Below are 16,377 nucleotides of genomic sequence, written 5' to 3'. Positions count from 1 at the left end.
TGGTACCAATTATATAAAAGTTGATTGTCCATTGTAAAAGGAATAAGTCTGTTTTGGATCAAAGGTCTCCTTGCTAATAGAGATTTCTGTGTTTCATTGTCAACCTTTATCTTATTCCATAGATCAATCAAATGTGTTAATATAGGAGATTCTTTCTTTTCCCATATCCATTTAGATTCCCATTTATATATAAAATCTTCAGGTCTATTTTCTCCTATCTTGTCTAATTCTATTTTAATCCATGCTGGTTTTCGATCATCGAAGAAAGATGCAATAAATCTAAGTTGATTTGCTTTATAATAATTTTTAAAGTTTGGAAGTTGTAACCCTCCTAACCCAAATTTACATGTCAATTTTTCCAATGATATTCTTGACATTTTACCTTTCCAAAGAAATTTTCTCACATTTATTTAACTCTTGAAAAAATTTCTGTGGCAATTGTATTGGTAATGTTTGAAACAAATACTGTAATCTAGGAAATATATTCATTTTTACAACATTGACTCTACCTACTAATGTTATTGGTAGTATCATCCATTTGTCAAAATTTTCTTGAATTTTTTTCAATAGTGGTAAATAATTAAATTTATATAAATTCTTTACATCATTATCAAGTTTTATACCTAAATACTTTATACCATTTACCGGCCATCTAAATTGGGTTACTACTCGACATTGACTATAGTCTCCTTTAGTAAGAGGTAAAATTTCACTTTTATCCCAATTTATTTTATAACCTGATACCTTCCCATATTCATCCAATCTAGAAGATAATTTATGTAACGAATGTTGGGGTTTGTTAAGTAAATCAAAACATCATCGGCAAAAAGATTAACTTTATATTCCTCCTGATTAACTCTAAAACCCATAATATCTGGATCAATTCTGATTAGTTTTGCTAATGGCTCTATCGCCAGTACAAATAAAGCAGGTGATAATGGACAACCTTGTCTAGTTGACCTTTTTAGCTGGAATGGTGTTGAAATTTGAGAGTTTGTCACTACTTTAGCCTTAGGGTTAGAATTTAAAGTTTTAATCCAATTTATAAAAGATGTTCCTAACCCATATTTTTCTAATACTTTAAATAAAAAATCCCATTCTCATCTATCAAATGCTTTTTCTGCATCCAAGGCTACCACTATACTCTTCTCGTCCCTTTTTTGTGCCAAATGAATTATACTGAGTAGCCGGGTTACATTATCTGGCCAGTTGTCTATTTTTAATAAATCCTGTTTGATCCATATGTATTAATTTTGGTAAATATTTAGATAATCTATTTGATAAAATTTTTGCTATTATTTTATAATCCGTATTCAATAGAGAAGTAGGCCTGTATGATGTTGGTTTCATAGGGTCTCTGTCTTTTTTTGGCAATACTATTACAATCGCTGTTGAAAAAGATTCTGGGAGTTTATGTGTTTTTTCTGCCTGACGTATTAGTTCCATAAAGAGAGGAAATAATAAATCTTTAAATTTTTTATAAAATCCAGGTGGAAAACCATCTTCTCCTGGAGATTTATTACTTTGGAGTGATCCTGAAGTTTCTTCAACTTCTTTTAATGTAAAAGGCATATCTAATCCCTTCTATTCTTCCAAGTGCAATTTTGGAAGAGATACTTGTGATAAAAACCTTTCTATCTCATTAACATCATTTTGTGATTCTGATTGATATAATTCAGAATAGAAACTTTTAAAGGTTTCATTTATTTCAAGAGGTTTATAAGATATTTTATTTGCCCTTGTTCTAATTGCATTTATTGTTTTGGAAGCTTGCTCTGTTTTCGACTGCCAGGCAAGAATTTTATGTGCTCTCTCACCTAACTCATAATACCTTTGCTTAGTTCTTATAATTGCTTTTTCCATTCTATATGTCTGAAGCGTATTATATTGTAACTTCTTATTGGCAAGTTGCCTTCGTTTTTCTTCTGACATATATCTTTGAGATTCTTTTTCTAATTTTGTAATCTCTTTTTCCAATTGATCTAGTTCTGCCATATATTCTTTCTTAATTTTAGATGTATAACTTATTATCTGGCCCCTAAGATATGCTTTCATCGCATCCCATAATATAAATTTATCATCCATTGAATGAAAATCTGTATCCAAAAAAAATTGGATCTGCTTTTTCATAAAATCACAAAAATCTTGACGTTTTAATAATGTTGAATTAAATCTCCATCTATAAGCCACTTCTTCCTTATCAGCCATTATTATTGTCATTAATAAAGGAGAATGATCTGATAATATTCTTGCTTTATATTTCATATTTTTCACTCTGTGTTGAATATTCATTGATAATAGGAAAAAATCTATCCTTGAGTAAGTTTTATGTCTATGAGAATAGAACGAATAGTCTCTTTCTTTAGGACTGATTCTTCTCCATATATCAATCAAATTTAAATCTTTCATCAATGATAAAGTTAGATTTACTACCTTCGATTTTATAACAGCCTTGGTTGATCTATCTAAGACTGGGTCTAAGCAAAAATTAAAGTCTCCTCCAATTAATATTTTTTCATGTGCATCCGCCAAATTCAAAAAAGCTTCTTGTATGAACTTTGCATCATTTTCGTTTGGTGCATAAATATTCATAGAAGTCTATAGTTCAGAGAAAAGTTGACAATGTATAATCACATATCTCCCCGCAGAATCAGTTATTACATTTTGTATTCTAATTGGTAACGTTTTATTGATCAAAATTGCTACTCCCCTCACTTTTGAATTAAATGAAGCCGCAACAACACTACCCACCCAATCTCTCTTTAGTTTCTGATGTTCTGTTTCTGTTAGGTGCGTTTCCTGTAAAAAAGCTAAATCTATCTTCATTTTCTTAATATGTGTTAAGATTCTTTTTCTTTTCACTGGTTCATTAAGCCCGTTAACATTAAAACTCAAAAAATTCAATAAATTAGTCATTATTCTTAACAAAGTTACTCCAATCTAAAACATTACTTATCTTTTCAACTCTCATAGTTCCTTGGGGAATCTCTTTGAACTTCACCATGTTGCTATGTGTTCCCCCCCCAACCCTCCAGGCAAAAAGAAAAAAAAAGATACCCCCCCACTAATGTTGTGAATGAAAAGATACACAACACTACTCCCCTCCATTTTACGGGTCGTGGCTAAAGCCACGCTTGCACACATGATTAGCGTAGCAATTGGTCAGTGCTTCTTCCAGCTCCCCCGCAACAAAAAAAATTATATATATATATATATATATATATATATATATATAGACAAAATTAGTGTTACTATTCCCAACTAATATTCCTCCAATTTTAACCTTTCTTACCCGCCTCGTATAATTAATAATATATTTATATATTCATCCGCCTTCAAAAATCCAACAAGTCCATTCTTTGACCCAATCTTCATCTTCAATCTATCTCTCTCCCCTGGATTTGTTCTTGTATCTGGTGAATATTCAGAGAATCTCGCACAAATTCCTCCGCTTTCCGGTAGTCATCAAAAAATCTTTTTTCTCCACCAGGCAAAAAAATCTTCAAGGTTGCAGGATAACGCAATATAAATTGATAACCGTGATCCCATAGGGTTTTTTTCACTGGATTAAGTTTCTTCCTTCTCTTCAAAAGTTCATAACTTATGTCAGGGTAGAAAAAAACTTTGTTCCCTTGAATCATCAATGGCCCTTTTCTATCCTTGGCAGCTTGAGCAGCTGCCTTTAGAATCCTTTCCTTGTCTTGAAATCTTAAGAATTTTATTAAAATCGATCGTGGCTATTGGTCATCTTTTGGTTTTGGTCTTAGAGCTCTATGTGCCCGCTCAATTTCAATTGGTCGAGCCTCCTCTTCCATTTGCAAAACTTCCGGGATCCATCTTTGAAAAAATTCTATTGGATTTTCTCCCTCCATACCTTCTTTAAGACCAACAATTTTAATATTATTACGTCTACTGAAATTTTCCAACATGTCCACTTTCTCCAAGAGTCGATTTCTTTCCAAGTTCCAGACAAGCAGATCATTTTCTGTTTTTTCCACTCTATTATTCATATGCCCCATTGCTCTTTCCATTTTCTGAAGCTTCTTATCCATTTTATCCTGTCTTTCCATAGCTTTATTATAGCACATCTTCATATCTCTAAGCTCTTCTCTTACTTTTCTTAGTTCAGCCGTTAATTGCAATATAGCCTCTCTTATGTTTCCATCATCTCCTTTACTTCCAATCGCTTCCAATTCTTTCTCCACTTCTTCATCTGTGTTCTCTGCGGAATCCAATTCTGACTCTGAGTCATTTTCAATTGCAGTGGTTGTCGGTTCTTGTAGTTGAGTTGTGTCGATTTGCGCATGCACATTTTCGGCATTTTCTTCGGAGAGACCGCTACCACCGCTATTGCTCCCTGTTCTACCGAAGGAGATCCAACCTGAGTCCGAGGCTCCATCGTTGCAATAGGCCCTTTTTTCTTCCCATCTCGCGGCGGATTCGCAACAGCAGACTTCTTCTGTTGCGGTTTAGGAGGCATATCGTAAAGTAGTCTTGCGAAGTTTATAAATAATTTTCGGAAAGTATTTATTAACTTTGTTTTGTTTAAACGGTACTTTGCTGATTTTTTACAGTAGAGCTGGATTTACACATCTCAATCCCACATCATCACGTGACGCCCCCTGTAAAGCACGTTGAACTATATTGTCTGCATGACAAGTGCTCTATAAAGTTATTATTATTATTATTATTTGGTCACTGGACCTGAACACCACTGATCCGGCACCCAACTTATTGCGGATCTCTTTGTTCACCCAGGGCTTCTGATTAGCGAAGACTTTAGATGATTTTGTGGTGACACTCTTATCCATGACTGAATTTATAAGGTCTGAGACAACCATGGTGTACTCGTTCAGATCCTCTGATGAGTCCTTGAACATGCCCCGGTCCAATGAGTCAAAGCAGTCCCATAGCTGCTCCTCTGCCCCCCACAATTGCCCCTTCATTGTCCTTACTTCTGCAGCCTTGGTCCTTAGACGCTACCTGTATGCAGGTCAGAGGAGGACATCCAGATGGTCAGATTTCCTGAAATGTGGTCTCGGGATGGAACAGTTGGCATTCCTTATTGCAGTACAACAGTGGTCAAGTATGTTGGGACTCCTGGTGCTGCAGGTGATTTATTGATGATAATTGGACAGATATTTCTTTGAGCAAGCCTGATTGAAGTTCCCGGAATGACTTGAGAGGTGTTGAGGTAGGCTGTTTCCTGTTTGCTTGTTGCTGCACTCAATACCTCGAGTGCTTGCTTAATGTTGACCTTTGGCAGTATGTAAACATGGTCAGGATCACTAGAAGATACCTCTTGGTGAGTAGAATGGTTTGCACTTAATCATTAGATGCTCCAGGTCTGGGAAACAAGAGTGCAACAAGACCGCTATGTTTGAGCACCACAAAGAATTAATCACAAAACACAGACCCCCCACACTTTTCCCTTTTCAATTCAGTAGTTCAGTTCATCTGGTGTATTGATTAGCATTTGGGTCTTACCAACATTTTTGGCATCTCTGAAGTCAGCCATGTCTCCATGAAACAGAAAACACAACAATTCCTCATTTCCCTCCTGTTCAGCAATCTTGCCCTTAAGTCCTCAACCTTGTTCTCCAGAGGCTGTACATTTACTAAGAAGACACTAGGCAGAGGACGTTTCACACCCTGATGTTTCAGTCTGGATTAGAGTCCTCCCCTCCTTTCTCTTTTCCAGCTATGTCAGTGTACCTTCATCTACTTGAACACGCATTCTTGAGAGTTAAGTCAACTGAATCCTTCAGGAGATCGTAAAATGGCTAGGTTGTTACTCCACTTTAAAAGTACATTACCTAAAGGGAAAATATAGACTGCATGTTGCCTCAATAGTAGTTCAGAAGAGTTATAAGTTTTTTGTGTAGCCATCAAAACATCGCCATGTGTCTGCAGCGCCATCTTGTCCTGAGTCCAGGAATTTATCCTCTTGAGTTTTATTAGTTTACTTTAAAACTTATTTCATTTTTATTTGTGGAGGTGAAGGGTAGAAATTAATTAGTTGGTATTAGTTGGAAATTATCTGGAATCAGTTCAGTTCAGTTAATAAGGCTATTAAAATGCAAGCCAATCAGTAACAGCATTACTGGCAGGAACAGCATTAAATCCAGGCTTCCCTACCAGTTTGTATATCGCCTAAATCGGTCTACTATAGCTTCTGCCCTTTATACAGTCCTGTATCACAGGGGCATTGGTGTCTCTTAAGTCAGAATGTGTTCATTGACTTCAGTTCTGCTGTCAATCATTCCCCAGAATGTCATGTTGAGTCTCAACATCTCCCTCTGTAATTGGACCTTAGCTTTCTTGACAAAGAGACCACAGGCAGTCCGTATTGGCAGTAACATCTGTGGCTCCATCACACTGAGCACTAGTGTCCACCAAGGCTGTACGCTCTGCCAACTGTTGTTCACACTGCTAACACACGACTGTACTGCCTAATCCATTTCTAACCACATCGTTAAGTTTGCTGACAACGTAAAAGTTTTGGACTTATCAGCAACAATGATGAAGTTGCATAAAGGGAGGAGGTAGAACAGCTTGTGGACTGATGTAAACACAACAACCTGAGTTTTAACATAGATGAGTCCAAAGAGATGGTTGTGAACTTCAGGAAGGTCACATCAACTGCTTTTCTGTGGAGAGAGTCAGGAGTACCAGGTTTTTTGGCTTTCATATTACTGACGATCTCACCTGATCCCTTAACCCCGTCTCTTTAGCCAAGATCAGTACCTCCACTTCGTAGGAGAGTGAGGCAAGTGAGATTCCTCCTACTCCCATTCTCGCCTCATTTTAGCGTAGCTCTGTCGAGAGTGTCCTGACCTGTTGCATCACCGTATCACCATCTAGTATGGGAATTGTAATGTAAGACCCTGCAACAGATAGTGAGGACTGCTGAAAACATCACCAGGGTCTCTTGCCCCTTCCCCAACACCCGCATTGAGGACATTTATCGGAAGCACTACATAAGCAGTGCCTCCAGCATTGTCAAAGACCCCTCTCTCCCTTCCATAATCTCTTTGGCCTCCTGTCAATCCCACTTCCCAACCCACGCCCACACTCTCATTTGGCACTGGTCACTTTTCAACTTTTATTGCTGCTTTTTGACAAATTTATGTGACTGCTTTTATTATAATATTGTCAGTGACATTATACTGTCTCACGTAAACATGCACCTGTCAATCTTCTGGCCATTTCACTCAGGGACTTGTGCTAATTTTATTTTGTGACTGCATTGTATGTGCTGGATTGCAACTATTTGTGCCGTGCGCTGTGTGTGATTGTGCATACTGTGTTTTGCACTTTGGGCCCAGAGGAACAATGTTTTGTTTAGTTGTATAAATGTGTGTGGTTGAATGACGATAAACTTGAAATTTGAACTCATGTCCATTTGATTTGTTTATCTGGCAAGCATTGATCAAATTTATTTCAGCCTTAACGTTCCTTTTATTATTAAGAACTGCTACTTGCCTTTTCTCTTTCCGCTTTTCCCCTATATTTGTTAAATATATTTTTTGCCTTGTAATGTTTAACACTTGTATTTCCAGTGTCACATCACAGTAATCTGTGTGTTGGTAAGTTCCTTGCTGGTATGATTGCTTCCATCAGTCTTGTTTTCAAAGTTCCCTCTCTATTTTTCAGGCTTTCAGTTAGGTTTCTCATATTCCCCATTTCTGACATTCAATTTTTCTCAACTTTGCTCCTCTGCTTGGATTTATTTTGGTTATTGTTTTGGACTGCACAGAATTACTGCAACCAGTATTGCCTCAATCATTCCCTACTTTATTTCTGCCTGTTCTGGGTCAAGCTCCTTTTATCCACTTCTTACAAATTCCAGTCGCGTTTGTATTGTAAGAATACCATTTATGTATCATTTCTGCCCAGTTTTCTTTTAGGGTTTTGAACACTCCATTAATTATTATTATTAATTTTCTTTGACTCTAATTTTTTTGCATATTTCTTCCACTTCTCTTCCCATTTATTGTAATTTGTAAACAGCTCTCATTTGAGTGATTGATTCGTTACTATCATTTACCTATATCCAAATGTGGTTTCGACTTGTGTCTAACTCTTTCCTGAATCACTTAGTCTATTGCCATGACCCTACCTCTCTGTTAACATAGCCTTTTCCCTTCCCCCTTTCCCCTGTATTTATTAAATATATTTTTCCTTGTAATACTTAAGTCTTGCTTTTCGTGTGGTCACATCATAGTAATCTGTATGTTGACAAGTTCCTTACTTGGGATCATTGCCTCCATCTGCCTGATTTCATAACCAGTATTATGTGCATTGTTATATTTTTGTGTATATTTAAAGATGGCGCCAGTATCTGGCGACTTTGCGCGTGCTCTCCCGAGCAAACTGCCCTCTCCACTATCCTATACCCGAGAAACCCTTCTAAACCTCCAATCTGTCAAGATCAACAACACCCTGGCGAAGCTACTGACCCAGCTGGAGACCACCGCCCCAGAATTGCTTCCTAAACTCCGGACCGCACCTGCACCCGACCAGGAAGGCCTACCACGTTCCCAGAGAACCGCGGTCTGCTACCGTGCCGGAGCGCTTGGAGACGCGGCCCATTCCGACCAGCACATCTCCGGAGCGAACGACCACACAGAAGTGACGACGGAGACCTCAAGGTGCTCCAGAGGCTCCCCCGGAGTGACCACCTTAAAGCCCCGTTGGTGGCCATCCACAGCTGCCGGAAGTGAGGCCTCCGCCGACGACCTCGGAAATTGAGCCTGAGGCTCGGCTGGAGCGGAGGCCTCCGCAACCGTGACTCGGCTTACGGACTTGTTTCAGCCAGGAGCTCGGCCATCCGGGATTAAGTGTTGGCTTCGGAGCCCAACCCAATCGACAGCCGGGGCCCCTGGCAGGTGGAAGTGGCAGCGGAGCCTCCCCTGTTAGTTGGCCCGACCTGGAGTGTCCGACGACGCAACCCGCCGATCAATCCCCGCGGGACACATCCACCTACCTCAAAGAGCTGACAACAACACACTGCATCGATGGAAACCTGGAAAGATGCACTATTTACCGAGGAAGCGTGGGAAAAGAGCTGGGCTGCTGGTCAGATTGAAGCTGAGGGGCTTCAGGTCCCTATGCCCACCATCCTACTAGCTAATGTGCAAACCATAGAGAACAAGGTGGATGATCTTAAAGAGAGACTCACCTACTGCAGGGAGATGCAGAACTGCTGTGCAGTCTGTTTCACCGAGACCTGGCTCTCCCCTGCCACCCCCGACTGTGCCATCTGACCGGAGGGATTTTCGATCCATCGGATGGACCACACAGCGTCTTCAGGCAAGGTGAGGGGAGGTGGTGTCAGCTTACTGATCAACACTGGGTGGTGCTCGGACACAGTGACACTGACAGGCTCCTGCAGCCCAGACCTGGAACACCTGTCGGTGAAGTATTGTCCCTACTATCTGCCATGGGAATTCACCTCAGTCATACTGACAGCAGTCTACATTCCCCCCCAGGTGGACATGGAGTGTGCTCTGAACATACTGTATGCCAACATCAGTGAACTTGAGACCAGGTATCCGGAGGCTTTGCTCATTACAGCCGGGAACTTTAACCAGGCCAACCTCAGAAAGGCGCTGCCAAAGTTATACCAACATGTCTCCTGCCCCACTAGAGGCCCGAATATACTTGACCACTGCTACACAGCAGTTAAGGATGCCTACCGTTCCGTCCTGCAACCTCACTTCGGAAAATCGGACCATCAGGCCGTACTCCTCATCCCGGTTTACAAACAGAAACTGAAGTGGGAGGTCACAGTGTCAAAAGTAGTGTCGCGTTGGTCGGAGGAAACGAATGAGGTCCTCCATGACTGCTTTGAATCAGTGGACTGGTTAGTATTCAAGAACTCGACAGCTAACCTTGATGAGTATGCCTCAGCTGTCACAGACTTTATTTGGATATGCACGGAGGACTGTGTGTCTCGCAAGACGATTTGGGTATTCCCTAACCGGAAACCTTGGATGAATTATGAGGTGAAGTCCCTTTGAAAGGCTAGAGCTGCGGCTTTTAGGTCCAGGGATACCAGTCGCTACACGGAATCCAGGCGTGAACTCCGGAAAGACATTAAGGGCGCCAAGAGGCAATATCAAGCCAAGTTGGAAGCCCAGGCTAACCAGAGGGATGCCAGTAGACTATGGCAGGGTCTAAATGAGATCACTGGGCGCAAAGAAAAAGTTGGGAATGTCAGTAACTGTGACGCTTCTCTTCCTGACGAACTTAACGTATTCTACACAAGATTCGAACAGAAGAGGAGCATCCCACTCCCTCCGGATGAACCGGACCTGGTGGCATCAAGGTTCATCATCACCGAGGAAGACGTTAGAAGGGCCTTCCTGAAGGTAAATCCAAGGAAGACGACAGGCCCAGATGGCGTCCCAGGATGGGTTCTCTGGGCCTGTACAAGCAAGCTAGCTGGAGTGTTTGTTGACATCTTCAACTGCTCCTTGCTTCAATCTAAGATCCCCTCGTGTTTTAAGAAGGCAACGATAATTATTCCACTACATCTTGTGTACTGGGCTCTAGTATCCAAGACATCTTCAAGGAGTGGTGCCTCAGAAAGGTGACCTCCATTATTAAGAACCACCATCACCCAGGGCATGCCCTCTTCTCATTGCTACTGTTAGGAAGGAGGTACAGAAACCTGAAGGCACACACTCAGTGATTCAGGAACAACTTCTACCCCTCTGCTGTACGACTCCTAAATGGACCTTGAACCCATGAACACTACCTCACTTTTTTAAATACATATTACTTCTGTTTTTGCACAATTTTTAATCATATATACTTACTGTAATTGATTTACTTACTTCTTTTTCCTTCTATATATTCTACATTGGACTGCTGCTACTATGTTAGCAAATTTCACGTCACGTGCCGGTGACAATAAACCTGATTCTGACTCTGAATTAAAGTAAAGCACTTCAGCAATGGCAGCTGGAAATGAGAGAATGGTAAAAGAGGCAAGAGTCAAAGTAGTCACATATCTCAGATGAGCTTCTGGGTTAAAGAAGCAGAAGGACAAAGATAATGAAGGATTTGAAAGCAAGATTATAACTTTGAAAATGGATGTATTCATGGACAGGGAACAATTGTGGAGCGATGGGCAATGAGTTCAGGTTTATAAAGGTGTCAAGGTGACAGCCAAGCCAGAAGAAATGGAAAGGTAACAAAGAAATTTTATACCAATAGTTGTTGCAGTCATTAATTATGAGTGCGCAGCTGATTATTTCATATGGATCTTTTTCCCTGTGCGGACATTGGAGTTAGTGGTTTGCTCTGGGGGTTGATGAAAGTACAATTATCACTGTTATTGCAGGACGCGGAATTTGATTACATTTGCCTGTTGGAAGCAAGGAAATCTTACTTAGGATCCATTTCCCTTAAAATTCAAGAACTACTTCAAAGACTGGCAGCCTGAGAAAATATAATTCAATAACTAACTGCCAAGTCAGAATAGATGAAAACTTTAATCTTGCAACCGTTTCTTGTGAGACTTTCCATTCCTTTTTTGATTGCATTTCAATTCACTCTGGAGATGGATCTTTTTCTTTTGAATATAATTGCATTTTAAGGACAAAAGGCCATTTTGTGCAGTCGGGTGCTCCTGGGATGCGTTCTTGTGCCTAAAGTCTCTCCGAGTGAAATTGAATGGCTTAGGTTTACTGACTTCCAGTGGTGGTTCGCCGGGCTTCTGCTGTGAATTCCACTCAATCCCAGAGAAGTCGTGCAAGTGACTGTGGGAACTAAATGACATTTCACAAGACCGTAGGCAGTGTGCTTCCTTGTGAGTGCCTGATTTTCCTTGAGGTGTTCTAATTATTCTTGTGAGGTAAATGTGAGTTGATTAACCAAAAAATAAGCATTGTCACTTTGAATGTAATTGTTTAAGATTCTATACTTCTCACATAATCAGTGGAAAAATGCAGACCTGTAAAAATTGACCTCACTGTTCTGTTCCTTTAACCTGTCAGTTAATTTTGGTAGTGGTTGATGTTGAACTTGGATTTTTTTTCAAACTTATTTCTCCCTTCACTCCCCACCATTATGGATCCCTTCACAAAATTCTAATTATGTGATCAATCCATTATTTTTGTTGATTCATTTGGGCTTGCTGTCTACCTCCTTGTGTTTTATATTGCTGCTGTTACATTTAATTGATTTAGCTTCTCCGCTCACTCTCCTTTCCCTTTCATTCCAAAGTAGCTATATTCCTAGGTTTAAAATCAAATGAGCCTTGCCATTAACCAGCTGTCTGCAGTTTATATTTCTCCCTTTAGGGAGGATTTTGAGCTAATTCCAAAGCTAAAGATGCAAATAGCAGTGTAAAATCTGTCTGGAATTAACGAACCATGGCAACATAGTGATTGCAGCAAAAAATTAGTGTGACATTGGTGGTGTGGCCTTGTTAGACATCAGTGCAGAGAGCGGGAGCAAATATCAGTCAACTGCAATTGAAAAGGGAAGCTTCAATAAAAAAAAATCTGATGGGATTGTCCAGAGAGAGTCGGAATGTAAAACTTACTCAGTAATTCCAGAGTTCTGGTTTATTTCCTATTAAAAAGCACAGAGAGCAAAAAGCAGGTCATAAAAATTGGGAAATTACAATATCAGGCAAAATCAGAAAGTTGAGAGTGACTTTTTGCAAAAAAAAGATGATTTCATAACGGTCTAAAATAATGTGTGTGGTGAGGTAGGACAGGCGTGTAGAATATATTGTCATTTTTGAAGAAAGCACAACCATGGTTCACAGATGATTCCAGTGGTTTGAACACTAGAAGCAGAAAACAATAGCTGCACTTAATTGTTGGGACAAGTTCTGTTTCTGATAAGACTCGGGTCCCATCTGCTCACTCACCCACCAGGTGTACATAAAAGAAGAAAGACGTCATTGTGAAGAGAGGCAATTAAATGGTAGCTGATGTCATCTCTCAATCAAGATCAGTACAACAGGTTGTCCTGCTGTTAGGCTATTAATTGGAACTTGCAGTCCACAACTCTTGTTTTCTATATTCTGGCAGAGACCACAGTTCAAAATGCCTCACTGACTTTAGGAGAGCTTGGGACAGCTCAAAGTCAAAAGACATTTCACATAACTTATGGCCTACCTCTGTTTTCATAGGGACTGATTGAGCTTAAATTAAAGAAACTGCTGGAAGCACATGGAGGGTCAAGCAGCGTCTTTGGAAGGAGAGCCAGAGTTCACTTCTCAGGTGTAAGATCCTTCACAAGTGGGAAAGTGAGAAAGCTAACAAGAGAAGATCTGCAGATGCTGGAAATCCGAGCAGAAAGCAAATTAGTTTTATGTTGTGGAGAGTCTGGCCAAGGGATGGATGAGGCAAATGATAATCTTGTGAATGACATATATTTACATGCTTTCAACAGGACTCTCTTAAGTATACAAGAGAATTAAAAAATCATTCTGAGGACTGAGGCTGGAAGTGGCTGTAATGGAAAGTAGCTACTGTGAGGTATTAACACCACTGAGGAGCAGCTCACTAAGTTGCCCATCTGCCCTGTATATTATCTTTATATTTTGTTTGTTTTCTTCTTTCCTCCTTGTTTAACCTTTCTGCATGTAACCCATTATCCTTTGGTCCGTACAAGTGGGAAGGGGTTCTCTGGTTTTTCAGACGTGCACCAGTGCCCTTTGAAGTTGGATAAGTATGTCAGATCAGAAGGAGCTGAGACCCAGATGGAGCTATGCATGATGTCTTTGAATGACAGAGCAGACTCAGTGATCTATACGTACTGTGTACTTCACACCTTTATATTTTCTCAGGGCATTGAAGGCGACCGTTCTGCTCAGTAAGTCTGTGCCAGCTCTCAGAGTCATGTTGGAGGACGTTGGCTGGACATTGAAGGAAAGAGGGTGGGCAGAGCATTATGGGAATTGGAAGGCCTTGGATTAAAATGTAGATGGAGTAGAGAGGGAGCACAAATAAAATGTATGTTCCAATCTTTCCACTCCACACAAGGCAAAACAGGTGATTCTAGCCAAGGTTTCAGCATGAAGATTTGTAGGGTACAGGGTTGGGTGGAGATGGAAAATTCTCATCACTATCGGTATCTGATCTTATGTCTGATTTTTCCGTCACCCACCAGGGACCTGATTCTGGATGGGTGTTCCATTTTCATTCTTGTGTGACACTGACTCCTTGGTGGAATTAAGAACATTTTTCATTTGAACCTGAAGATGCAAAGCAACTTTTTAGATCTCCACACTGAAAAAATGTGTTCTTGCTTTTTAACTAGAAAAATAAAAGTGCAACCATGTTTGTATATTTGAGAAATTTTAGCTGGTTCTAAAATTTTCTCCTTGTGGTTTTAACATCTGCAAAACAAAAATCACTTTGTGTTTTTATGGATTGTCATTGTCCAACTAATACAAGATTGGTATTTGTGGGCAAATGAACTTTCTATAGCAAGATTTCTCTGGCATTAACAACATGATAAAAGAATTTCATTTCAGCTGTGATTGTCTCTGTAGTCTGAAATTATACCCAAAGTGTGAGACTGCCAGAGCTGCCAAATGTTCTTACTTTGATTCTTCTTCCTCCCTAAAGTCTGAAAGAAATGAAACCCGTCCAAGGATCAAACCTGATTTTCAACTAAACCAAGCCTTCCGCCGCCGTGTGGACTTCAACCATACTGCTGTCCACATCCCCACAGACATCTACGAGGGCTGTGAGTAGTCTGCACTCAATCTATCTTCATGGAAAATGTTTTGAATTCTCTGTGGTACATGAATGTTAGCATTGAGGACTCTCTGTCTGAAATGGTAGGTGCATTATGGGAAAGGGATTCTCAGAAATGGCAAGCAGGTTTTCCCCAATGCTTATTGTTCAAGGAGAGCCAATACGTGGCATGAATTTTGAAGGAAACTGAGAAATTGTTGAAAGGGACAAACCTGAAGAAGGAATTTTTGTCTTTTGCTCAACAATTGTTAGGTTATTAGCGTAGAGATTTGTAGTGGGCTGGTAACAATTGCACAGACTATGTGGTTGATGATGCCAAAGATGAATGGGGATGATCTTCAAAATAATTTGCTGTAAGCTTATTACTCTTTTATTGACCATATTCTATGTTAATTCTGAGTCCCTGTTTCACTATAGGGAGCAAATAATGTTGCTGTGGATAAGGCGACTTCTATCCATAATTGGGCCATTGAGCCTAAAGGACATCCACTGTGATCTGTAGTTAGTAACACAATCAAAAACGCCATTGGCATTTAGCAGGTCTGTGCAAAGTTGTGTAATAGCCTTATCAGGCCCTGTTTTCAGTATTTGATGCAGGAAGGTCAGTTTCCCACTTAACTTGTAAGGTAAGTTGATGATACCTTTGTGTGACCTCTTTCACTTTCACCAGGAACCAGTGCCTTCAAGGTGTGCCATGCATATTGTTCACAAAGCTTTGGTACAAGAATCTTATTTCATATCAGTTGATATTTAAGCCATATTTATTTCAATTCTATACACAGGTCTGTTTTCTCTGAAAAAATAACACTTGGAAAATGTCCTACTGGACAGTATAATTTTGGGTGTTTCCTTCCTCATGCAGTATGGAGTCAGCCGTATTAATTGTTTTACATTTCGATCTAAAAGGGGTATCCAGTTGTTGCATCAAAGGATGCTCAATATTTCTAAGTACCAGACCATGTGCCAGATAATCAGTTCCTTCTCAGTCAAATTGAAAATTGCATTCTTCTTGTACCTGATGATAAGATGTGAAATATCTGCTGCTTGCCTTGATGGGAATTGACACTGTTACCCAGAGGATAATTTGAAATCTTACTCGAAATATTTGAATTAAGGTGAACTTTATTGTATCATGAAAACTTTAACAAGAACCTTCTATATGGCCACCTAGTGAGATATTGCAATGTTATTTTGTTCCTGTGTTTTTGTGTTAACGAACTGCAAATAACATTTACAGACCACTGAGTTAATGCAATTGAGCCTTTCCAACTGGCTTTCAAAAGTTGCTACCTCACTTATATTTCTGTTGCTACGTACTTTGGTTCCATTGTTCTGAACACCTGTGACAGGTGGATTCATCTCATGTTTTGCTAATCTTCTGCCTTTGACACATTGATGCCTGTATTGAAAAACTGCCAAGCCAGTTTTCAATCAAGCTCATGATTTCTTGGGTAATCTTATGTGTCTTTATAACTTTCTGACTCCTTGCTAATAAAGTGTTGTGAATGGAAATGGTTCCCAATGCAAGTTTCTTGTGAGGCAATCCCTTGGGATCAAGGATGCCCTGCTCTCACTCTGATTTTTTAGATTATGAGGACATGCAGTCCTCTTTTATTGTCATTTAGTAATGCACGCATTAAGAAAT

The 16,377-nt window shown here is 39.8% G+C and overlaps 1 protein-coding gene across 5 annotated transcripts in view; it reads left to right on the top strand.

The window, feature by feature from the left end:
- The window catches only part of LOC140186954 (voltage-dependent calcium channel subunit alpha-2/delta-1), a 747,581-nt gene that overhangs the window by 329,146 nt on the left and 402,058 nt on the right, over positions 1-16,377 (top strand). For all 5 annotated transcript variants that reach the window (XM_072241811.1, XM_072241809.1, XM_072241810.1 and 2 more), the window contains one exon: positions 14,601-14,721. In XM_072241811.1, the coding sequence (XP_072097912.1) occupies positions 14,601-14,721 (121 nt within the window). The remainder of the gene's footprint in view (positions 1-14,600; positions 14,722-16,377) is intronic.

Source organism: Mobula birostris, chromosome 23 (genome assembly GCF_030028105.1).
Source record: "Mobula birostris isolate sMobBir1 chromosome 23, sMobBir1.hap1, whole genome shotgun sequence".
NCBI classification, from domain to species: domain Eukaryota; kingdom Metazoa; phylum Chordata; class Chondrichthyes; order Myliobatiformes; family Myliobatidae; genus Mobula; species Mobula birostris.
The sequence above is the reverse complement of the archived record's forward strand: the minus strand, read 5'-3'. Positions and strand labels throughout refer to the sequence as shown.